General features: G+C 47.7%; 1 protein-coding gene and 2 long non-coding RNA genes across 3 annotated transcripts; all 3 read right to left on the reverse strand.

Moving 5' to 3' along the window:
- Positions 1-222: 222 nt before the first annotated feature.
- On the reverse strand, positions 223-8,466 carry LOC147412326 (uncharacterized). Its single transcript, XR_015184215.1, has 3 exons — positions 8,371-8,466; positions 4,274-4,352; positions 223-248 (listed from the first exon to the last, which is right to left on the reverse strand). It is a non-coding gene; the product is annotated as an uncharacterized LOC147412326 (long non-coding RNA).
- An 8,122-nt stretch (positions 8,467-16,588) lies between these two features.
- Positions 16,589-18,041, reverse strand: LOC147412327 (endogenous retrovirus group K member 8 Gag polyprotein-like). The gene is given in 4 exon segments (XM_086481474.1): positions 16,589-16,751; positions 16,753-16,884; positions 16,886-17,325; positions 17,913-18,041. Coding segments are annotated over 4 exon segments (864 nt in total).
- A 1,251-nt stretch (positions 18,042-19,292) lies between these two features.
- On the reverse strand, positions 19,293-20,692 carry LOC147412328 (uncharacterized). The gene is made up of 2 exons (XR_015184214.1): positions 20,429-20,692; positions 19,293-19,944 (listed from the first exon to the last, which is right to left on the reverse strand). It is a non-coding gene; the product is annotated as an uncharacterized LOC147412328 (long non-coding RNA).
- Positions 20,693-22,490: the final 1,798 nt, after the last annotated feature.

The following is a 22,490-nucleotide window of genomic DNA, read 5'->3' on the forward strand; positions in this document are numbered from 1 at the left end:
AGTAGGGCCAGGCACACCCACCCTTGGCAAGGCCACCAAGTTGGGGGTGGCATGGGAAAAACCCCACCTGCAGGCACGGACAGGGGGATGGGCGGGCATAGACAGATGCAGACATGGTGCACATCCTCATGGCTGCTCGATAATCTAACCTTCAGTCCTAGGAAGGGAAATAGGGTCAGAAACACTCCTCACAAAAAACAAGTTGCCATCCTGCAGGAAGTTCAGAATTCCAGGAAAATCCAGTGCACCTAGAACAAAACAAAAACAGCAGCAAAAAAAAAAAATCAGTTAAAGCTGTGTGTTGTAAAACCCTCTTGTCACCCCTGGACACTCCCTAGGAAACTGCTGACGGAAAAAAAAAAAAAAAAAAAGCCCAAGCTGCATCCCAGAGTGTTCGCTCCTGTGGGTGCTGCTGGACCCTACCCAGTCCCACAGCTCCCGCCTCGCACAGAAGGAGCTCCCTGGGCACAGCCCGGGGCTCATCTACCCCAGGCCCCGCCCAACGCCCTTCCCACCATCCCAAAGGAAAGGGGCGAGCACAGGGCACACGGGGGGAGCGCGAGCAGTGCGCAGCACACCCACTGTAGGCGGTAGCAGCAGAGCGCGTGGCAGCGTGCCGCCAGGGCTGCAGTACCGCTTTTTGGTCACACGTTGGCCGCGGAGAGGGCGGCAGCGTGCAGCCGGGGCTGCTGTACCGGCTTTTGGTCACAGGGTGGTAGCAGAGAGCGCGGAAAGCGTCTTCGGGGCTGAAGTACCGCTTTTTGGTCACAGGGTGGCAGCAGAGAGCGCGGAAAGCGTCTTCGGGGCTGAAGTACCGCTTTTTGGTCACAGGGTGGCAGCAGAGAGCGCGGAAAGCGTCTTCGGGGAAGAGGCTGTAGAACAGGAACCTCTTGGTCAGGTTGCCCGGCCAGCGGCCAGAAGACCAGGCACGGGAAAAGCCTCACATGGGCAAAAACCTCTCACGGAGGCATGGACAGGTGGATAGGGAGGGGCATATACAGGTGCATACATGTTGCACCTTCTAATACCTAATAATCTCACCTTCAGTCATATTAAGGGAAAAGCTGTCAGCCAAACTAGAGAAAAAAACAAGGTTCCATTCCACTTCTCTCCATGACTAAACCCCAATGCCCACACAGCCCAGCCAGCTCGCCAGCTGCCACCGCTGGCAGCACCAACAGAACACCCACACCACAGCAACCTCAGAGCAGAATGAGCTCCCTGAGCAGAGCCCAGGACACAAATAACCCAGACCCCGACCACCACCCTTCCCACAATCACAGGGAACTGGTTAAACAGAGACACGGGGAGGGGGAGACCTAGAAATGCCATTGTCACAAGCAACGAGGAAGAATGAAATCAGAACTGGTGGGGTACCAGAAAGGAAAAGACATCGAAAGGAAAGGTAGAAGGTGACACTTTACAGGGCAATGCTAGCAGAAGACAGAAAAGCTTTGTGGAACCAGACAGCCTGAAAGGCAGACAGAGACAGGGACAGGCAAGGAGGCAGACAGATCTGGAGAACCAGGGCAGGGATGGGCCCGGACAAGCACGAGGGGACATGTGCCAACGGCAGACCTTCACCACCCTGAGGCTTTTCTCTCTGTCTCTGCCCCTTCCTCCTCCACAGTACTGGCTGCCTGACCTTAGGAGTAGGCAGTGGGTGACTCAACACACTTCTCCCACAAGGTTTCCTGGACATTCAGCAACTCACGTGTGCAGCCAACAGAGGCGCCAAGGTCCTGGTGCAATGTGCTGGTGGTGTGCTCTGTTGGGGACGGCTGGGAGGGATCCTTCCTTGCCACAGAGACCATCTGGAGACAGCTGCCTGTGGAAGCCCCTTGGTTTGACTCCTCAGCCAGCTCCTGCAGTTGGGCATGCCCAGGCAGCCCCCTTCATAGGCCAAAGCAGGGCCAGCCCCATCATTAGCCTCACTGGCCACACCTGCCCCAGCTGGAGCCCGTCAGGAACAGGGGCCTGGCCAGAGCCCCACAGCACATGGCCCCCTCCCTGGCACCTGCCCACAGCCACGAGCTCTGCACCCAGGGGCTTGAATACCATCCAGGGGCACAGAGGAGGCAGGAAAAGTTTACTCACTCCTGCCCAGAACAAACCCTGGCACTGAGCTGGCTACCGGACTCGGTGCCCAAACGCAGCAGGACAGCAGGAGAGAAAGGAAGAGAAAAGCAGGAAGAAGGTAGAGAAGAGATGGGGGACAGGCAGCCAGCAAAAGGGATGCTGCGAACAGGAGAGGGACAGGGAGCGGGATAATGGTGTAGAGAAAGAAGAGATGAAAGACTTAGCAAAAAACCCAGGGAGAAATGGAGGAATACATAAGAGAGAGGGGGAGCAGGAGAGAGGCATGGAAGGGACCAGCAGGACAACAAGACAAGGGACAAAGAAAGATTCTACAGCAGTAAGGGAAAAGAAACAAAAGCAAGAACTAACACATAGGGTCAGGAAGATAGAAAGACGGTGACTTAGAAAGAAAATGTAGAAAACCGTGACACTACTTTTCCACCCTTCCAGCTTGTCTTGACTGCCACATTTTCCCTGATTTTGCACCCCATCCCAGGCTCCACTTTTTTCCAGCCCTGCTACCCCCTCCTTGACTTGAGCAGAAGCCCTGGCACTCTCAGAAAAGTGGCAGGGTGCCTGGCAGGCTCCAGCACCAAAGGGAGCAGGACAGAAAGCCATGGCTGGCCCTCCCCATCCCTGGGCAGCCCTTTCCCAGGCAGGGTGGAAGAGATAGACCAGGATGCACATGGGAGAACCCTCAACTCACCCCAGCTCCTGGCACCAGCTCAGACCTTCACCTCCCCGAAGCTTTTCTCTCAACACCCCTCCACTGCCGGGCTCACCAGTAGCTCATATGCATGACTGACACAGGAACTGAGCTCCCAGCACCACATGCTGGTGGTCTGCTCCATCACAGACAGCTCAGGGGGATCCTTCTTTGCTGCAGGGACCAGCCATTCCATGCTGGAGGCACATCCACTCCCTCCTCAGCCAATTCCCCTTTACCAGCTCCCTCAGGCAGCCCCTTCATAGCCTATAGCAGGGCCAGCCCTCTCATTAGCCCCACTGGCCACACCTGGAGCCCATCAGGAACAGAGGCCACAGGCAAGAACAAACACCCAAGGACAAGGAGCTCAGAAGAGGGAGATGTAGGAAGAAAATGTAAAAAGTGACACCGCTTTTCCACCCTCCTGGCCTTGGGAAAGCCCAATGGAGGCCTCGGGGTTTGAGGATGTCCCTGCTGAGTACCCCCCTCTTTCCCCTTGGCATCACTGGTGATGGCATTTTGGGGGTAAGCCCAGGGATTTGGGGCCTGAGGAGTTGCCAGAGCAAAGTTCAGGGTGCAGAGTTTATTTGTGGTGTGTGTTTGGAGCAGCAATACTTGGAGGGGTGGGGGCAAGACATGCCCATGGGGCAGGGGCACAGGCAAGGCACACCCAAGGGAGGCGGGTCAGCGGTGGGACCAGCACATGCACAAGGGTGGGTACCACAAGAGGGTCAGGGGCAGCACCAACATGCCCCCAAGGGGCAGGATGGCAAAGGGCTTGGGGGTGGTGCTGACACACCGTGGGGGTAATTTTGATGCAATCCCAGGGATTTGGGGCCCAAGGAGATGCCAGAGGAAAGTTCGGAATGCAAGCGGATTATTGGTGGTGTGCATCTGGAGCAGCAGTACTTGGAGAGGTGGGGGCAAGGCAGGCACATGGGGTGGGGACAAAGGGGGAGACAAAGCATGCCCACCTGAGGGAGGTGCAAGGCAGGTGCACAGGGCGAGGACAAGGGGGTGAGGTGTGCGCACCCACAAAGTGGGTACAAAAAGCAGGCAAGGCACACGCATGAGAGGTGGGGTCGTGGGAAGGGGGGCTAAGGCACGCCCATGGGGTGGGTAATTGGGAGGGGCACGAGGCACGCCCACGGGAGGCGGGGCTGCATGAGTCAGGGGTGACAGGTACACCCACGTGGGCTACAGGCCCACAAAATAAGCACAGTCTTGATGCTAAGAAACTCGGAAGAGCTTGCCACGAGGTGCAGTTTTTAGGGACAATGTGGTGCTCTGCAGGTGACTGGGAAAGGCAATGGGCCTTCTCAGACCCTGAAATACACTATGCTTTATGTTGCTGCTGCTATTTTGTAAAATGCTCAAACTCTGTATACAGATGCATACAAGGTGCTCACCCTAACCCCTGCTGGAAAACGTGACCATCAGTCCTATTAAGAGAGAAAATCAGCATCGATTGAAATATCAGCAACTTACAGAGCCTACAGCAAAACCGGTGGGAAAAAAACAAGGTTCCATCTTTCATAGTCAGGAATTCCAGGAAAACACAATGAATCTAAAATAAAAGAAAAAAATTGCACACTATTAAACCATCTTGCCACCCCCAAACCCTCAGCAGAAAATTACCAACCCGAAAAACAACCAAAAACTGCGTACAAAGGTAGTTCCTACTCTATGTGCTGCTGGACCTTGCCTTGTCCCGCTGCTTACCTCGGACAGACACCTCCGCTTCTCTCCATGACCAAAGCCCAGTGCCCGCACATCCAGCCAGCTCCAGAGCTGACACCGCCGGCAGCACCGGCCGAGCACCCAAGGCCAAAGCCTTGAGCCATAAACTTTTGACCTTGACCCTGTGGTCTTTGAACCTGTGACTTTTTGACCTTGATCCTGTGACCATTTCCCCTTGACCTTTGACCATGTGACCCCTGGCCTTTTGACTTTGACCTTTGACAGCATGGCCTTGTGACCTTGACCCGTGCCCCTTTGACCCTGTGACCTTTTGATCGTGGTACTTGACCTTTTAAAATTCAACTTTGACCTTGTGACTTTTTCCTTGGCCTTTGACCCTTTGACCCCAAGCCTTTACCTCTGGCATTTTGACCTTGACCTTTTGACTGCTGACCTGTAACTCTTGGCAACTGACCTTTTGACGTTTGACCATGTGACTGTTGATCTTTGACATATGAAATTTTTACCTTGACCTTTGACCCCATGACATTTGGATTTACCATTGACCCCATAACCTCCTGACCATTGACCCTGTGACCTTTTATCCTTTGACCCCCTACTTTTGACCTTTTTGAACTTGACCTTTCACCCCCACTACCTTTTGACCTTTGATCCCTTGATCTTTTGACCATGACCCGCGACCTTTGATCCATGGCCTTTTGACCTTAACCTCGTGAACTTTTTGACCTTGACCCCTTGACCTTTTGACCTTTTGAATCTTTGACCTTGATCCCGTGACATTATTACCTTGACCTTTTGACCTTGACCCCATGACATTTTTATCTTGACCTTTTGACCCTTTGATCTTGACCCTGTGACCTTTTAACCTTGGTCCCTTGACCTTTTGACCTTGACCCCTTGACCTTTCGACCTTTTTACCTCGGTCCCATGACTTTTGACCTTTAACCTTGACCTTTCTCCTTTGACCTTGACCCTTTGACCTTTTGATCTTTAATCTTGACCTTTTTGCCCTTTGACCTTGACCCCGTGACCTTTTTAGACGTTTGTCCTTGACCCGTGACCTTTTGATCTTGACCCCGTGACCTTTTGACCTTGACCTTTTTGCCTTTGTTCTGATCTTTTGACCTTTTGACCTTGACCCCGTGACCTTTTGAACTCTCGCCCTTGACCTTTTGACCATTTGACCTTGGCCCTTGACCTTTTGACCCTTTGATCTTGACCCCGTGACCTTTAAACCTTGGTCCCTTGACCTTTTGACCTTGACCTGTGACCTCTTGACGACCGCTTGAACTTTCGACCTTTTGACCTCGGTCCCGTGACTTTTTGACCTTTAACCTTGACATTTTGTCCTTGGCCCCTTGACCTTTTGCCTTTGACCTTGACTCTTTGACCATTTGACCTTGACATAATGACCCTTTGACCTTTGACCTTGACATTTTGACCCTTTGACTGACCCCGTGTCTTTTGGCCCTTTGACCTTGGCTCTGTGACCTTTTGACCTTGACCCCGTGGCCTTTTGCCCCTTTGACCTTGACCTTTTGACCTTTGATCCTGAGCTTTTTGACCTTTGACCTTGACTCCGTGACCTTTTGACCTTTTGACCTTGACCCCGTGACCTTTTGACCTTTGACCTTGACACGGTGACCTTTTGCCCCTTTGACCTTGACCTTTTGACCTTTGACCTTGACCCGGTGACCTTTTGACCTTTGACCTTGACCCGGTGACCTTTGACCTTGACCTCGTGACCTTTTGACCTTTGACCTTGACCTCGTGATCTTTTGACCTTCGACCTTGACCTCGTGGCCTTTTGACCTTTGGCCTCGACCCTGTGACCTTTAACTTTTGTCCTTGACCCCGTGACCTTTGACCTCTGGCTTTGACCCCGTGACCTTTAACTATTTTGTCCTTGACCTCATGACCTTTGACCTTTGGCCTTGACCCCGTGGCCTTTTGCCCTTGGCCTTTCAGCCCTGTGACCTTTTCACCTTGACTCTGTGATATTTTGACCCTTGATCTCTGACCTGTGGCCTTTTGACCTTTGTCTCCGATACCTTTTGACCGACCATGTGATATTTTGACCCTGCGATGTTTTGACCTTAGCTCTTGAGTCGTGATCTTTTGAACTTTGACCCCGTGACCTTTTGAGTTTGACCCCATGACCTTTTGACCTTTGACACTGCTATATTTTGACCTTGGCTTTTAACCGCATGACCTTTTTTCCCTGCAACTTTTTTTGCCTTTGACCCGTGACCCTTTGACCTTGAAATTTACCACCGTGACCTTTGACACGTGACCTGTTGGCCTTTGGTCCCGTGACCCTTTCACCCTTCTCCCTTTTAACCTTGACCTTTGACTCCATGACCTTTTGACCTTTGACCCTGCAATCTTTTTTGCGTTTGACTTGTGACCCTTGGTCCTTAACATTTCCCTGTGCCCTTTAGACCTTGACCTTTGACCCTGTGACACTTTGACCCTGACCTGTGACACCATAACCTTTTAGCCTTGATCATTGACCACTTGGCCCGCCGCCACCCAGAGATAAGGAAAGACAGAAAAAAAAAAAAAAAAGACGGTGACAGGGAGCAGGCCAGAGGGACAAGGAAAGACAGGAGGAAGGACAGAGCAACATAGAAAACAGGTGACTGACAGGGAGCCAGAAAGCCGGATACTCTGAAAGAGACAGGGGCAGGGAGCCAGATACCCAGATAGAGAGAGGACGAGAGCAACAGAGAATGACAGGGACAGAGAAGTGAAGTAATAAATAGCAGGAACAGGGAGAAGCACAAAGGATCAGAGAGAGGAAGAGATGAACAGCAAGGAGGAACAGGACAGTGAGATACAGAATGAAAAACATAGCAACAGTGGGCAAGACCAGAGGGGCATTGAGAGAGAAGGAAAAAGGAAGGAAAGCTAGAAGAGGACTGAAACAAAATTCAGAGCTTCCAAACCCCCTTGCTTTCTAACGCTCCTCACAGAGGTAGGAGGCTAGGTGCGGCTGGGTAAGGATTCCGAGATGAAAACTCAAAAACTAGAGTGTGTTATTAAGCAGGCATTCTTTATTGCAGCGCTGGGCAGCACTGGGGATCGCTCCACCAGAGTGGTTTCACAAAGCAGTTTAAGTACAGTTTAATCCATCCATATTCATTACATATTCAGTACTTTCCTAGAATTCATTGCTACATGTTGATGATCTTGGAACCTACTTTTCGTTACCCCGATCTTATGGTTTACTTATGTATATTTCCAAGTTCCTGTTATTTACATATGGTGGTATACCTATATCTTCCAGTCACCAAAGGTCATTCTTCTTCCTTGGCACAAACACATGATAAGTTCCCTATCTCTTTCACTGATCTCTGACAGACAAGCAATGTAAATTACAAACACAGGGCATAAGGTCAAACGGTTCTCAAAGTCTAAACTACATAGCTTAAAACAACCAGGGCTCGCAACGTTAATACGGGAAAATCTTAACCAGAGCAGGACAAGGACATGGAACAGCACATACAGGTGCAAAGAAGAAAAGAGTGCCAGGAGACAGGCCAGAGAAATGGGGGGGTGTGGGAGGTTTGGGGGGTGTGGAAAGAGAGACAGATGAAAATCAGGCCAAAGAGACACAAAAAAAGGGAAAAACAGCAGTGGGCTACAGGGCAGAAACAGGATGAAAAAAAAGGAGAGGGAGCAGGAAGAAGTGCAGAGAAAAAGAAAAGAGAGTAGTAGAACAGGAGAGAGGAAGGGAGAGAGGAAAAGGGAGCAGGATAGAAGAGAAGTATAGGGAAGAAAAACCATCACAACAGCATGGGAAAGAGAAAGGGCTAGAGGAGGGGTGGGGGTGGACTGGGATGCACAAGGGGTGACAGGGCCCCCCAGGGCCCAGGACTCACCACAGCTCTCACACTTGATGCTGCCAGGAGTACTGTCGTCTCGTTTGCTCAGTCAATAAATCTGAAGAGTGAAGTGTAAAACTTTAAATAAAAATAATAAAGTCAAGTTTAAAACTTTCTTTAAAGAAAGAACAAATCTCAGTAATTTGCTTTATACTACAAAGGCACGTGGGTGTTTATGTACGTCCAATAAAAATGCTTACACTACAAAATTAATTGATTTTCCATCTGCATTAACTGAACTTGCCTAGCTGTGAATGGATATCATTAAATTACCTGGCTCCAAAATACACCGTTCCAATCCAACTAGGGGTTTTCCTGTGCATTACACCATTAGGAGGGATGTCTAGCCAGCTGCACCGCCCAGGAGAGATGACACCGAACGGCCAGGGAAACACACCATCAAAAGCCAGACAGAAATAAAGTACTTCGGAGCACTGTGGCCAAACATGGGGAAAAACACCCGTAACATTCAGCGACCTCTCTTTTTAAACATTTAGAACAAATACCGAACTGCTTAAACACCCCTCATAAACCACACACTGCGGCTATTTGGCAGTTACAGTTTAAACAACACAAGTCCATTTGTAAGTTACACAATTTTAATTTTTTTTTTCCTGTCATAAATCAAACTTACAAAAAGTCAATGAGATAAGAGATCCCCCATATAGTTTCACTTTTTGGGGGAAGAAAAAGATAGAATGACAGAATCATTTTGGTTGGAAAAGACCTTTAAGGTCATCAGGTCCAACCGTTATCCTAACACTGCCAAGCCTACTACTAAACCATGTCCCTCAGCACCACACCTATAAGTCTTTGAAACACCTCCAGGGATGGTGACTCCACCACCTCCCTGGGCAGCCTGTTCCCATGTCTAACCACTCTTTTGGTCAAGAAATTCTTCCTAACATCCAATCTAAATCTCTCCTGGTGCAGCTTGAGGCCATTACCTCTTGTCCTGTCATTAGTTACTTGGGAGAAGAGACCAACACCAGCCTCACTACAACTTCCTTTTAGGTAGCTGTAGAGAGCAATAGGGTCTCCTCTCAGCCTCCTCTTCTCTCGGCTAATCAGTCCTAATTCCCTCAGAAGCCCCTCATAAGACATTTTTTCATGACCCCTCTGCTTCACTCCCCTTCTCTGGACCTGCTCCAGGACCTCAATGTCTTTCCTACACGGTGGTGCCCAAAATTGCACACAGCACTCAAGGTGGGGTCTCACCAGTGCTGAGTACAGGGGCACGATCACTCCCCTGCTCCTGCTGGCCACACCATTGCTGATACAGGCCAGGATGCTGTTGGCCTTCTCGGCCACCCGGGCACACTGACAGCTCATGTTCAGCCGACTGTCAACTAGCACCCCTGGGTCCTTTTATGCTGGGCAGCTTTCCAGCCACACTTTCCAAAGCCTGTAGCGCTGCATGGGGCTGTTGTGACCGAAGTGCAGGACCTGGCACTTGGACTTGTGAAACTTCATGCAATTGTCCTCAGCCCATCCATCCAGCCTGTCCAGATCCCTCTGCAGAGCCTCTGTACCCTCAAGCAGATCAACAGCCCCACTTAATTTCGTATCATCTGCAATGTTGCTGAGGGTGCACTCGATCCCCTCATCCAGGTCGTTGATAAATGTATTAAACAAGAACAGCCCAATACTGAGCAAGTTCCTCCACCAGCTCCCTCAGCACTCTTGGGTGTGTTTCATCCGGCTCCATAGACTTGTGAGTTTCCAATTGACAGAGCAGGTCATTAACTACTAAATCCTGGATTATAACAGAATCCTCCAGCTCAGGGGGCTGATTACCTTGAGGGTAACTAGTCTGACTATTAAAGATTGAGGCAAAGGCGGCATTAAGTACCTCAGCCTTTTCCTCAACCTAATAACAAATCCCCAGCGCTGCAATACCTAAGGCTACCAAACATGACTGGCAGAATTGCCAGGGAAAAAAAAAAAAAAAAAAAAAAAAAAATAATAACCTTTATCATTCTTAGTACAGATGTTAGTGTCTCAGTCAGGTTTTCACATACCCCTAAAACATATTTTAAAAGCTTACAGACTGAAAAAGCATAAAGCTTTTATTGTGAAAACAGTCCGTTTCTTCAGAACACCCGAACTGTTATGCACAGTTTCTTTCCTCTTTGAGTACAATACAATTCTCACAGAATCATTTCTTAGTAAGCGCACAGAAACAGAAGAATACGCACGCTTGCAGGAAGAGAAAATAAACAGAGGGAAGTACGTTTCTCATAGGCCTAACGTGCTCCAGGACAGATATTATTTTATTTATCCAGTCATGATGGAGCAGTGGGGAAAGCGGCAAAAGCGAAGACAAACAGCAGCAACGTTAAGTGAAATCCAGCTTTAATTCTGATCACGTCTTTAAGAGACTCTCCAAGTCTACACCTCAGTCCTACGAAGGACTAGTCCTTTTTTTTGGAGGGACAAGCTTTTTTTTTTATGTAAAAGTCCTAGACTGAGGACTCCACAGAACAGAATGTGGACTGAACCACAGGACAAGCGGTCATCAATGCTCTAATGAAAAAACCAAATCAATTATAAACCAAGTTTAAACATCACTTTCCATCCTGTTTCTTTGGTTACATTTCTACTGGCATCTAGGTGCTCAAAAGTTCACTGTGCTGACACCACAGGTTACTGACAAGGTACTCGGGCATCGAAAAATAAAAGGCCACCTCCATCTCACCCATAAAATTAGGGTGAACCAACAGAAGAGAAACAGACAAGGTAACAGGCAGCTCTTACTTTAGCACAAATGAGTCTTTTCCTTTACCTGGAATGAAAACATTTCAAACTCCCAAAGGCCCCCTTGAGGAACAAGCCGTGCTCTGTTAATGGCACTTTGTCACCAGCTTTTCTGCCCTGGAAGCAGATGGGCCGTTTTCCAGGCTTGAGTGGGGAGGGGCGGGGTGAGGTCGCGCAAGGACGGACTGCATACCAACAAATATGGTTTCAAGCAAAAGCCGTTTATTGAACGTTTGGCTGCGTCTTATATACTGTTTTATTTCCGCACATGTGATCATGCATTTTCAGATTGGCTATCTCGCTTTGTCCACCTGCCCAGCATGCAGTTACCTTACTTACGCGATTGGTTACTAGTTCTATGTGACAGTGTCTGTTAGTACCTACTATTGACCCCTTATTTCCTCTATGTCCATATTAAGTATGCTCTCTCTCTGCTAGATAGTCTCCTACAATTCCCCCTTCTTTTGTTTGTAAAGCAAATACAGAAGCTACAGCGTGCTCGAGCGCTTTTCCTACACAGCTTAAAATCACAGGTATTAATGATAATATTAAAAGTACAACGATTAATAAAACAAGCCCTCGCACCAGTAACCCTTTAAGCCAACCTGGAAGATTTATTCCCCATTTGCCCCATATTTCGTCCCACCATGTTGATTGTCCACTGTTTCACAGATATACACTTGGAACAGTTCCCAGTTGTTTCGCCCACCTTCATCCAGGCCCCTCGTAGGGTTACGGAACTGCAGATCAGGACTCCACACTCGCTTCACAGTAACACTGCGTCTCACTCACTCACACATTCAAATACAGATAACCGGTTTTTACGCTATCACACAAGGAGCTCCTTTACACCATTCACACAAAGGACATAAGGGGACACTTGCAACTATGATTACTACAATAGCAACTATAGCATTAAACAGACTAAAATCCAGTATCATACATGTGTCAGACAAGTTCCAATTCACGTAGTCAAATATCAATGTCAGTGATCAAAGTACATGTTAACATCAATGCCGACCCGGTTCACAGTGCGAGCACTGAGCAAATTACAGAACCAGATCAGAGCACATTCCAGATCAAGTGCTATGCATTATCTTGCCAGATGTACGGTGCCCATCATAGGATGTCTCCTACGTTTTATGGACACCTTCCAGAGGGTATACCTGAACCAGAACCAGAGAGAATACCTTTTTCCGTAGATGGTCCTTGTCTGCCCCTGCAACGAGCCAGATGAGTCAGGGAGTCCCTCCGAGAAAAGGTCCCGGGGCGCGCCTAGGAAGTCCCTGTCCTCAGTGGCTTCTGCAGCCGGACAGAGATTGTCGCATCTGGGTTGTCAACTGAATCTGAGAAAACTCAATAACAACTCAGTGTTATTAAGCAGGTATTCTTTATTGCGGCACCGGGCAGCACAGGGGATAGCTCCTTCCACACGTGTGCCAACCAGACAAGTATGCCCGGGATTAATCTGATGAATGGCTGAGCTACCAACTACTCCTAAAATGCCCCATATTACAAACTTTAAGATCCTCATCTTTGATAGACCTGTTGTTGCTTCTCGCATTTTCGTTGTTTTTCCTTCTGTTTCTGCTCCTACCTATGCTTCCAAACAAGCCATCTTTCCTTTTTTGCCTTTTCCCACTGTCAAGGCCACACTGACCATAATACCGGAACCTTGATCTGACTTCCACGCTCTACCCAACACAGTCCACATGCAACCAATACCCAAGTTCAACACTGTCCTTTATGTTCCGGGCATGTAGATGGCTTCGTCAATGGTGACCAATGGTGTTGAACCGCCAGGTTGTTCTTCTTCTGAATTTGATTCCTTCTCTATACGATTCTTCCACGGCCAGACCCACTTAGCAGGTATCCATCGTGGACCGCTATTTGTAGAAACACAAGCGTATCCCCTTCCCCACATCAATAAATCAGCAGGTCCTTGCCAAGCATTCGTGTTAACGTCCTTCCATAAGACTTTCAGTTTCTCCTGACCCCAATGCTGCTTTTCTCCCATTAACCCTTGTATATGTATTATTGCTGGCGGAAATTCCCTCTCATTTGCTAATCTTAAATAATTTAATACATATAACACCTTATCTATCCGGGCTAATGGCGATAATCCTCCACCCTCCCCCTTCTTTTGTTTTTTGAGGAGGGATTTCAAGGTTTTATGGGCTCTCTCTATAATTGCCTGTCCGGTTGAATTACATGGTATGCCAGTAATGTGTTTAACTCCCCAAGTTTGCAAAAAATGTTGTGCAGATACAGCAACATAACCTGTCCCATTATCAGCCTTTATAGCCTGCGGGATGCCCATCACCGCAAAGCATTGTCGCCAGTGTCTTATAACTGCTTTAACATTTGTGGATGTTAAAGGGGTAGCCCAAATCATTGCCGAGAAGGTGTCAATAGTAACATGCACGTGGCGCAAACAGCCAAATTCTGGGACAACAGTGATGTCAGATTGCCACAATTGTAATGAGTGTAATCCCCGCGGGTTAACTCCTGGGCCTGCTAGGACTGATTGTCCTTGGCAGTCAGGGCACATGGCCACTATTGCCCGTGCATTAGATAAAGGAATCTTATATTGCCGGGATAGTACTTTAGCAGACTGATGAAAAAAGGCATGTGAACTTTTGGCTTGAGTGAGAACATCTACTGATGGAGACACCGTCGCCCATGCTGGTGCTACTAGTTGGTCGGCTTGCTCATTTCCTTCTGCCAAACCCTCCATGATGCCAGAGTGACTGCGAATATGCACTACATAATACAACTGTTTTCTCTGAGCCAAAAGCTCCCATAGTGTTGTTAACAAGTCCCAAAGATTCACATTAAGCACTGCTCGTAATAAAGAACCCTCAAGTTGGGAAATTACTCCCGCCACATAAGTGGAGTCTGTAACAATATTGAGTGGATGGTGAGGCCATTTTTGAAAAGCTCGAACCACAGCTCGCAATTCCAATGTTTGCAAAGAACCCTCCCCCACCACCAGCTCCTGATGCCATTGTTCCTCAAACCATACTAGACCCGCACGTTGTCGTCAGCGGCCGGCGTCTGTAAAAATTGTGAGTCCGGAGACAGGTATTGGAGATAGCTGCGGTGATTGCTGGATAATAAGGTTAATATTGAACAGGCGGTGTTTAGGATAATGGTTATCTATGTGTCCAGAAAATCCTGCCAACGCTATTTGAAAGCTTTTTTCATGTTGCAATAATTGTGACAATTGTTCCATGTCATATGGGCAATTAATACATGCGGGATCATTTCCACTGATATCTACAAGGCGCTTGGGGCCTTTAGCGATACACATTGCGACAGCTGCTATTCTGGTGGTAACAGTTCGAGGGAGCTGAGTTAGTAAAAAGACCCATTCCAGGACTACCAAAGGCTCTGATAGCTCACTATTCCATTGATATAATATTCCTGTAATGAACTTAGCCAAATTTAATACATCCAATTTTATTGACAAATCTGGATAAACTCGACCAGAATAAGCCACCGCAATTTTTTCACTAATCATTGGTATTGCTTGGTCCTGTTCCTTTGTTAAACTCCTTGGCTCATTAGCTTGAGTGCCTCCCTTCAACAAACTCAACAATGGTTCTATATCTTCGTTCATGATACCACACAAAGAACGCACCCATTGTATATCTCCCACTAATTTCTGTGCATCAGCTAACGTTTTAATGTCTGTCTTTATTTGAAGTTTCTGAGGGCGGACCTTACTGTCCGTAATCGTCATGACAAGATATCGATATGGTGCCTGGCGTTGAATTTTTTCAGGCGCAATTATCAAACCACCGTGACCTAATTCACGTTGTAAGATGACAATCCTTTCATTTATATCCATACGCTTTCCAGCTATCAAGATATCATCCATATAATGATAAATTATCATGTTCGGTAACTGAGCCCTAATTGGTTTCAAAGCCCATGCCACATAAATTTGACACATGGTAGGTGAGCTTTTCAGCCCTTGAGGTAGCACACGCCACTGAAACCTTAGCACTGCTGCTTGCTTATTCCTAGAGGAAATTTCTCCTTATCATCAGGATGTAATGGGACAGTAAAAAAGCAATCCTTTAAATCTACTATCAAAAGTTCCCAATGAGCCGGCAGCATGACAGGCGATGGCAACTCCAGTTGTAAGGGTCCCATATCCTGCATGACTGCGTTGATTGCTCTTAAGTCATGTAAAAGCTACCACTTCCCTGATTTTTTCGGGATTGCAAAAATAGGTGTGTTCCACGGACTAACAGAGGGTTCTATATGGCCCTGATCCAATTGTTCCTGTACCAATTCTTCTACACGGGTGAGCTTTTCATCTGATAGCGGCCATTGATCAATCCAGACTAGCTTTTTAGACACCCACGATAATTTCAGGATTGGTCGCCTCTCAATGGCCGCCCCACAAAACCCTCATTAGACATTTGAATGCCCCATTGCAACAACACATCGCGCCCAATTAACCATATTGAAGTGTTCATAACGTAAGGGCGAACCTTAGCCCTGTTCGAGGGTTCCTCCTCAGGCCATACCATTACAAACTCATCACTGATGCAAGTCAGCTGTGCTCCGCCCACTCCCATTATTGGTGTATTCAAACTGGCCAGAGGCCAATTATGGGGCCATGCCAACCTGGGAACAATGGTTACATCTGCCCCGGTATCCAGTAAAGCCGCATTACAGTGCATGGTGTTTCCATCCAGCCCCTTAAATGCTACCACTTTTACAGGCCTCTTTTCGGTAATTGGCACAGTCAAATATACCTGAGGAGATCCCATCGAACCAAATGCTCCATCCCCTCTAGTGTCCACTTCCGGGTGAGGCACACAAGCGCGGAAAGGCACAAGTTGCGCTAGTCTCGTCTGCTCGGGAACGTGAACTGGAGGTTGTATCGCCTGTACTATGATTCCTATATTTCCGGTATAGTCTGCATCGATTACACTAGGGATTACTAAGATACCTTGCCTGGAAGTAGAAGATCGTCCCAATAACAAAGCGCTCAATCCATTACCTAACGGCCCATTAGCTGTGGATGGAACTACATGAACTTGTTTGTCTTCTATGGTGATTGGGACGGCAGTGACCACGTCCACTCCGGCACTTCCGGCTGTTGCGGATTGCATACCAGCCAGGCAGCCTGCCCTTGAGAGGGTATTGGTGTCATCGCACTCCCTCTCCCTGCGCTCGTTTTCCAGTTTCCCGCCCCCGAAGCTCACGGGGCAAGGGGGGTCCCGTCCCTTCTAAAACGCGACCAACATTCATTCTCCCTATGCCCAAGTCTTTGACACGGATGACACGCCCCAGCAAGGCCTGTACCTGCCCATGGTCCCCCGTTGTTGCTGTTAATTGTTGGTTCCTTTTTCTCTTTGTTATTGGGACACTCTCGCCTAAAATGACCTCTTTGTCCACAAAGAAAGCAATGTTGTGACCTCGGTCCCTTATCCCCTTTTTATTTCGTTATAAACTGCTTGAGAGCAATGGCCAATGCCTGCACCTGAGCCTTGACATGCACCATTGCTCTTTCTTCCTCTTCTACCAATGAAGCCTTAGAGCAGGCTTCTATCATGTCTATTAATGTAGCAGTTTTGGGAAGGGCCGCAATTAACTTTTGACGTGCTATTTGCATTGTGGGTTGCCAATTCCATGTCAAGTGTAGCCTTCATGTCTGCAGTTAGCCCAGGCACCGCATCTAATGCTGCCCTCAAGTGATCCAAAAATTCTACAAATGACTCCTGATCCCTGTTTAACGGTTGTATATGGTGGCCGTGGTTTTCCCATTTGTGGGACTTGTTTTATCGCAGCTGTGGCCAGAGCTTGTGACTGTTGCAAAATGGCAGGGTCGAGTTGTGCCTGTATCTGGGGGTCAGTAAATGGACCCTTTCCTAACAGCATATCCTTTGTGGCCACAAACAAGGGGTCATTTGGATTGCGGTCAAGATTTCGTAATATTGTAAGATCGACTCGAGACTCCCAATCTGCCTGCCACAACAACCGTTGCGTAGGGGTTAAGAGCATTTCAGTCAGCTTAATACAGTCAAAGGGTGTCAACAACTGGCCTGAAAATATAGAATCCACTACGGCTTGTACATATGGATTTTGTAAACCCCACTGTTGAATTGACTTTTGTGCCTTGCGAACGAGTTTCCAATCCAATGGAGCCCACTGCCGATGTTGAGGGCGAGCTCTCTGGGAAAGCATTAGGAACAAATTTGCCCTCAATTATGGCTTCTCTTATTATCCCTTGCCATTTCTGAGCAGGATCATGGTTCAGGAGGGCCACCCCTGCTTTTCGTGTCGTGTCCCCCCCCATCCCCCGGCGGCGTCGTCCCGTCCATGTCCGTCGTGTGTGCGTCCCCCCCCCCCCCCCGCCAACCCTCTGGCTGCTCTTTCCTGGGCGGAGCAGTTAAGCGGCGCATTCCTGAGAACTAAGTTGTTTCTAAATCTAAGTGTCTGCTTGTCGCTCCCCCCGCACCTTTCCCAGACAGATCGGTTAAGCAGCGCCTTTCTGAAAACTTAGTTGTTTCTAAATCTAAGTGTCTGCTTGTCGCTCCCCCCGCACCTTTCCCAGACAGATCGGTTAAGCAGCGCCTTTCTGAAAACTTAGTTGTTTCTAAATCTAAGTGTCTGCTTGTCGCTCCCCCCGCACCTTTCCCAGACAGATCGGTTAAGCAGCACATTTCTGAAAACTTAGTTATTTCTAAATCTAAAGGTCTGCTTGTCGCTCCCCGCGCACCTCCCGCTCCCCCAACTAATTGTTGCACCATCTGCATTACATGTTTTAGTTGTTCCTTCTGCTGTAAAAACTCCTCATGTAGCTCATGGTTAGTAGGAGAAGCAGGAGAAGACAATTCAGGCTCCTCTCGTATCAGTTGTAGCTTAAACTCCTCAGGCTCTGTTTCCATCGGTGCATTCTCCACGGGGGAGTCGTCTAGCGGCGGCGCGAATGGTAAAGGTGGTGCAGGCGCGGATGGTAAAGGTGGTGCAGAAGGAATTATTTCATAATCCTCCCCCCCCCCCCCCCCGCCTGAAAAATCATCAAGCATCCACAGGATACGCTCGCAACTCATTAGGACTCTCGGCTTCTGGGGTCAAAGCCTGCTGGGCCGAAAGCACTACTCGTTTTTCTGTTTTAATATCCTCCAAAACGGTCTTAATCTGTCTCCAGATGGGAGCGAGATTAGCTGCTTCCTTCGAGCCAGCACTGACAGAGTCCCACAAGTCCCAACCCATATCGGCCCATATTCCAAATTCAAAGACATTGTTCGGGGTTTTGAAAAATCTTTGTCTTTGTCCCCAATGCAACAATTTAGTCACAGTTTGTTTATCAATCTTCACATCTCTCTTAGAGAGTATAAGTAGCAGTATTTCCCGAACTTTATCCTCCTCTTTACTTAGAGGGATTCCCATTCTTCCCGGTCACCCACCTGCAATTTCCCAGGTGATTCGTGTGCACACTTCCCATCTCTCGGATGCCCGGAGAAGTTCGTCTTCTCCCGGCTGACCGGCCCCTTGCCTGCTTCCGATGTGCGATCAAGCCTCCTTAATCGTTATCACGTCGTGGTCACCAATTGTGGTCGCGCAAGGACGGACTCTGCATACCAACCAATATGGTTTCAAGCAAAAGCCGTTTCTTGAACGTTTGGCTGCGTCTTATATACTGTTTTGTTTCCATACATGTGATCATGCATTTTCAGATTGGCTATCTCGCTTTGTACACCGGCCCAGCATGCAGTTACCTTACTTATGTGATTGGTTACAAGTTCTATGCGACACTGTCTGTTAGTACCTACTATTCACCCCTTATTTCCTCTATGTCCATATTAAGTATGCTCTCTCTCTGCTAGATAGTCTCCTACAGCAGGGGAACCCTTCCACTCGCCCCGGTGCCTCCACACACACTCTCCCAGCCCCACATGGGCCATCGCCCAAGCAACGACCACAGCCGCTTGCACAGGATTTCCCTTGTGGGACGTGGAAGGTGACACTGGGAAGAGGCGGTGGAACAGGAACCTCTTAGTCAGGATGCCCGGCCAGCAGCGATAAGACCAGGCAGGGGAAAAGCCTCACATGGGCAAAAACCTCACGGAGGCATGGACAGGTGGATAGGGAGGGGTGCGGAGACGGGAGTTGGAGAATCCACAAAAGACTCAATATGAGTTATATCAAGAAAACTCCTTTTATTGTGCAGATGCACTTTCTTATATAGCATAATTTTCCAAAGTCATCATGACTTGCAGTTTTTCATAAACTCCAATTGTGCTATACATACATCAGTCATCTGCTTCTACCTATCACTTTACTATTAATACTAATGCGTTCCGCCTCATACGGATGTTAGCTTCTAATTCTTCTATTCTGACCCTCAAGGTCAAAGCGTCCTTGAGGCCTACTATATTAGTTTAGACAAACTGTTCAACAGAGTTTTCCCTGTGCAGGCCCTCTAGCATTCCATGCCTGTTTTCAGCGAGCTACGCTCCCACAATTCCCCCTTTTTCGTTTTGCACAAATAAAACTCTGTGAACGAGACTCGATATGCCTTTCTGCAGCAAATTCCATACGAAGCCTAACCCTAGCAATAGCAATATAATTATAATAAGCCATCGTATGCTTTGTTTGATTAAGCCTAGTAACCAAGGGGAGAGATTTCCAAAGATGTTTGCAGCCATAAGTCGAACAAATTCGTATCCTTCTGAATCTTTTGGCTGTGCTCCTTCAGCCACCGCAACTGCTGATGAATCAATTCTCCATGATCGCTCAGGTTGAAGCAACACATCCCTTAGACACCTTCACACCCATGATCTTGTGCTAGAAGCAAGAAATCAATAGCCGCACAGTTCTGCAAGACCACATGTCTTAAACTAATTTAATCTAATAGCATCTATTCTAATCTGTTCTAGGATTTGCGTAGTTACACTCGACTGCTTTTCTGACCAGCAAGCTAATTTCTCTATTTGCTTGCCTCTTTTTTTTTTTTTTTTTTTTTTTTTTTTTTTTGGTGTGAAAAGAGGCAAAGTGCTGTTAACACTGTGTCTCACTCACTCACGCATTCAAATATTGGTAACCAATTTTACACTATCACACAAGGAGCTCCTTTACACCATTCACACAAAAGATACAAGACGACCTGTAAACATGATTACTACAATATCAACCACAGCACCAAGCAAACTAACCCCATTCACATAGTCAAATATCAGTGCAAGTGGTGAAAATACACATTGACATCAATGCCGATCGGTGCACAGCGTGAACATTTAGCAAACTACAAAAAACAGACCAGAAAGAATACCTTTTTCCGTAGATGGATCGTGTCTGCCCCTGCAGCGAGCCAGATTGAGTCAGGGAGCCCCTCCGAGAAAGGGTCCCAGGGCGCGCCTAGGGAGTCCCAGTCCTCATTGGCTCCTGCAGCCGGACAGTGATTGTCACATCTGGGTTGTCAACTGAATCTGAGAAAACTCAATAACAACTAAGTGTTATCAAGCAGGTATTCTCCATTCCCCAACGCACTTCAAGAAATCTGACAAAAGTTTTTATATCTTTTACGTAGAACTCCCTTTTTCATTGTTTTTTTTTTTTTTTTAAACAACAAACAAACAAAAAAAAAAGAAAAAAGTTTTAAAACAAGGACCTGCTTCGACCTTATTGTAACGACTGAAAAATTAAGTACTTTTTAAACCTGCCTGGCAAACACAAACCTACAGTGCAATTAGAATTTGGTACGCCGTGTAACTGCGGAGGTTTGATTTACAGAGGGACTGAAATGAGTTTACATTGGCTCATAAAGTGACCCGTTGTCCCGTAACTGAAATATCTCTTTTGCTTGCCTCTCTCCTTTCTATCTATGAGGGGTTGAACAGCACTGTATACAGCAGCAGCAAGTAAGAACGCGATACCATTGATGCGTTCTATAACTTCAAGCATATCAGCTACTTGTGCATCTCTGGGTAGGGTACTTAAAGCTCTTTTTGTTGTATCATTAACATTCTCAAAGGCAAACATTTTAAAAACCTTTTCCTTCATTCCCTCATCCAAATCTGGATAACTTCTAATAACCTGATATAAACGATCAATAAAAGAAGGAAAACTTTCTTGTGGACCCTGCTTAATATTGGCAAAGGAATATGCCTTTCCTGGTTCCCCGATTGAAATTATTGCTTGGTAAGCTAACCGCTGTGACAATTGTAATACCTCTCCTATAAAACCTTGTTGTAAAGCCGCGCTCGCAAAAGGACCTTGGCCTGTTAGCATTTGTGCTTGTACCCCGTACAATGGACCCCCTTGCTGCCTTGGTCGTGCAGCCTCCTGGTCACAGAGTTGTTGCAGGCCTTGGAGAACATAAGCTGCTGAGAAGGGGACAAAAGAATGTTAGCAATCTGTTGTGAATCAAGTGGCAACATAACACCTGATGTAAAAATAGATTGTAATAATTGCTGAGTATAACTAGATTGAAGCCCATATTGTGATACTGCTAAACATGCTTTTTCAAGGATATTCCAATCAAATGGTTCCCATTTTCTACCTCCTGCCTGATCTGTAACGATAGGAAAGGCAGAAGGAAGAAAATTTCCTTCAATTAGGGCATCACGAATAACTCCTTTCCATCTTCGTCCTGCTTCTTGTTCATTTAATAGTGTATTTGAAAATGAAGTACTTGGCACAGGCATTTGCGACAAAGGCACTGGTAGTGATGACGGTACAGCAAAAGGATTGAGTTGCAGCGTTTTCTGGATTCTTCTTGTTGCTGTTCGCTGCGATATTGAGTTCCGATAGTTTGTTTATGAGTTGCTGTAGGACTTCATCAAACAGTTCCTCTTTCTGCTTTTGTTTTCGCATGATCCCTGCAGAAAGAGAGTCTCCCTGTAGGCGGGTCGTTGTGATGTCGGGATAAAGGCGGGGTTCTACTGGTTCATGTACTTGTCCCTTTTCTTTGCCCACGCCCTCTTGTAGTTTTTCTGCGTTCTCCGCCAAGTCCCTTGTTACTGCGATCGGGTCGGCGCCATTATGGCGAACCTTCTCCTCCGAGGGTGCGGTCCCCGCGGAGGCCCCACCAGCCCCCGAACTCGCGGTCTGTGTCTGATCGGGGTGAGATTCCGTAGTCGTCTCACGACGAGGCGCGCGCCTTCCTTCTCTCTCCTCCTGCCTGGTAACTGTGTGAGTCACCGCTTTTCGTCCGGCGGTGCGCTCGGCCCCCCCGCAGGGTACTGCCCATCAGGGGGGGAAAAACGGCGGCGCAAGCGGGAAGATGTCAGACCCGGGAGACATCCGGGGTTTCGTAAATACTGACGAACTCTCGACCGCATTAAGTCGTCTCACGGCGGCAGCCGCCACCGATAGTTCCATTTTATACTTTT

Source organism: Leptosomus discolor, unplaced genomic scaffold (genome assembly GCF_034619465.1).
Source record: "Leptosomus discolor isolate bLepDis1 unplaced genomic scaffold, bLepDis1.hap2 HAP2_SCAFFOLD_183, whole genome shotgun sequence".
NCBI classification, from domain to species: Eukaryota; Metazoa; Chordata; class Aves; order Leptosomiformes; family Leptosomidae; genus Leptosomus; species Leptosomus discolor.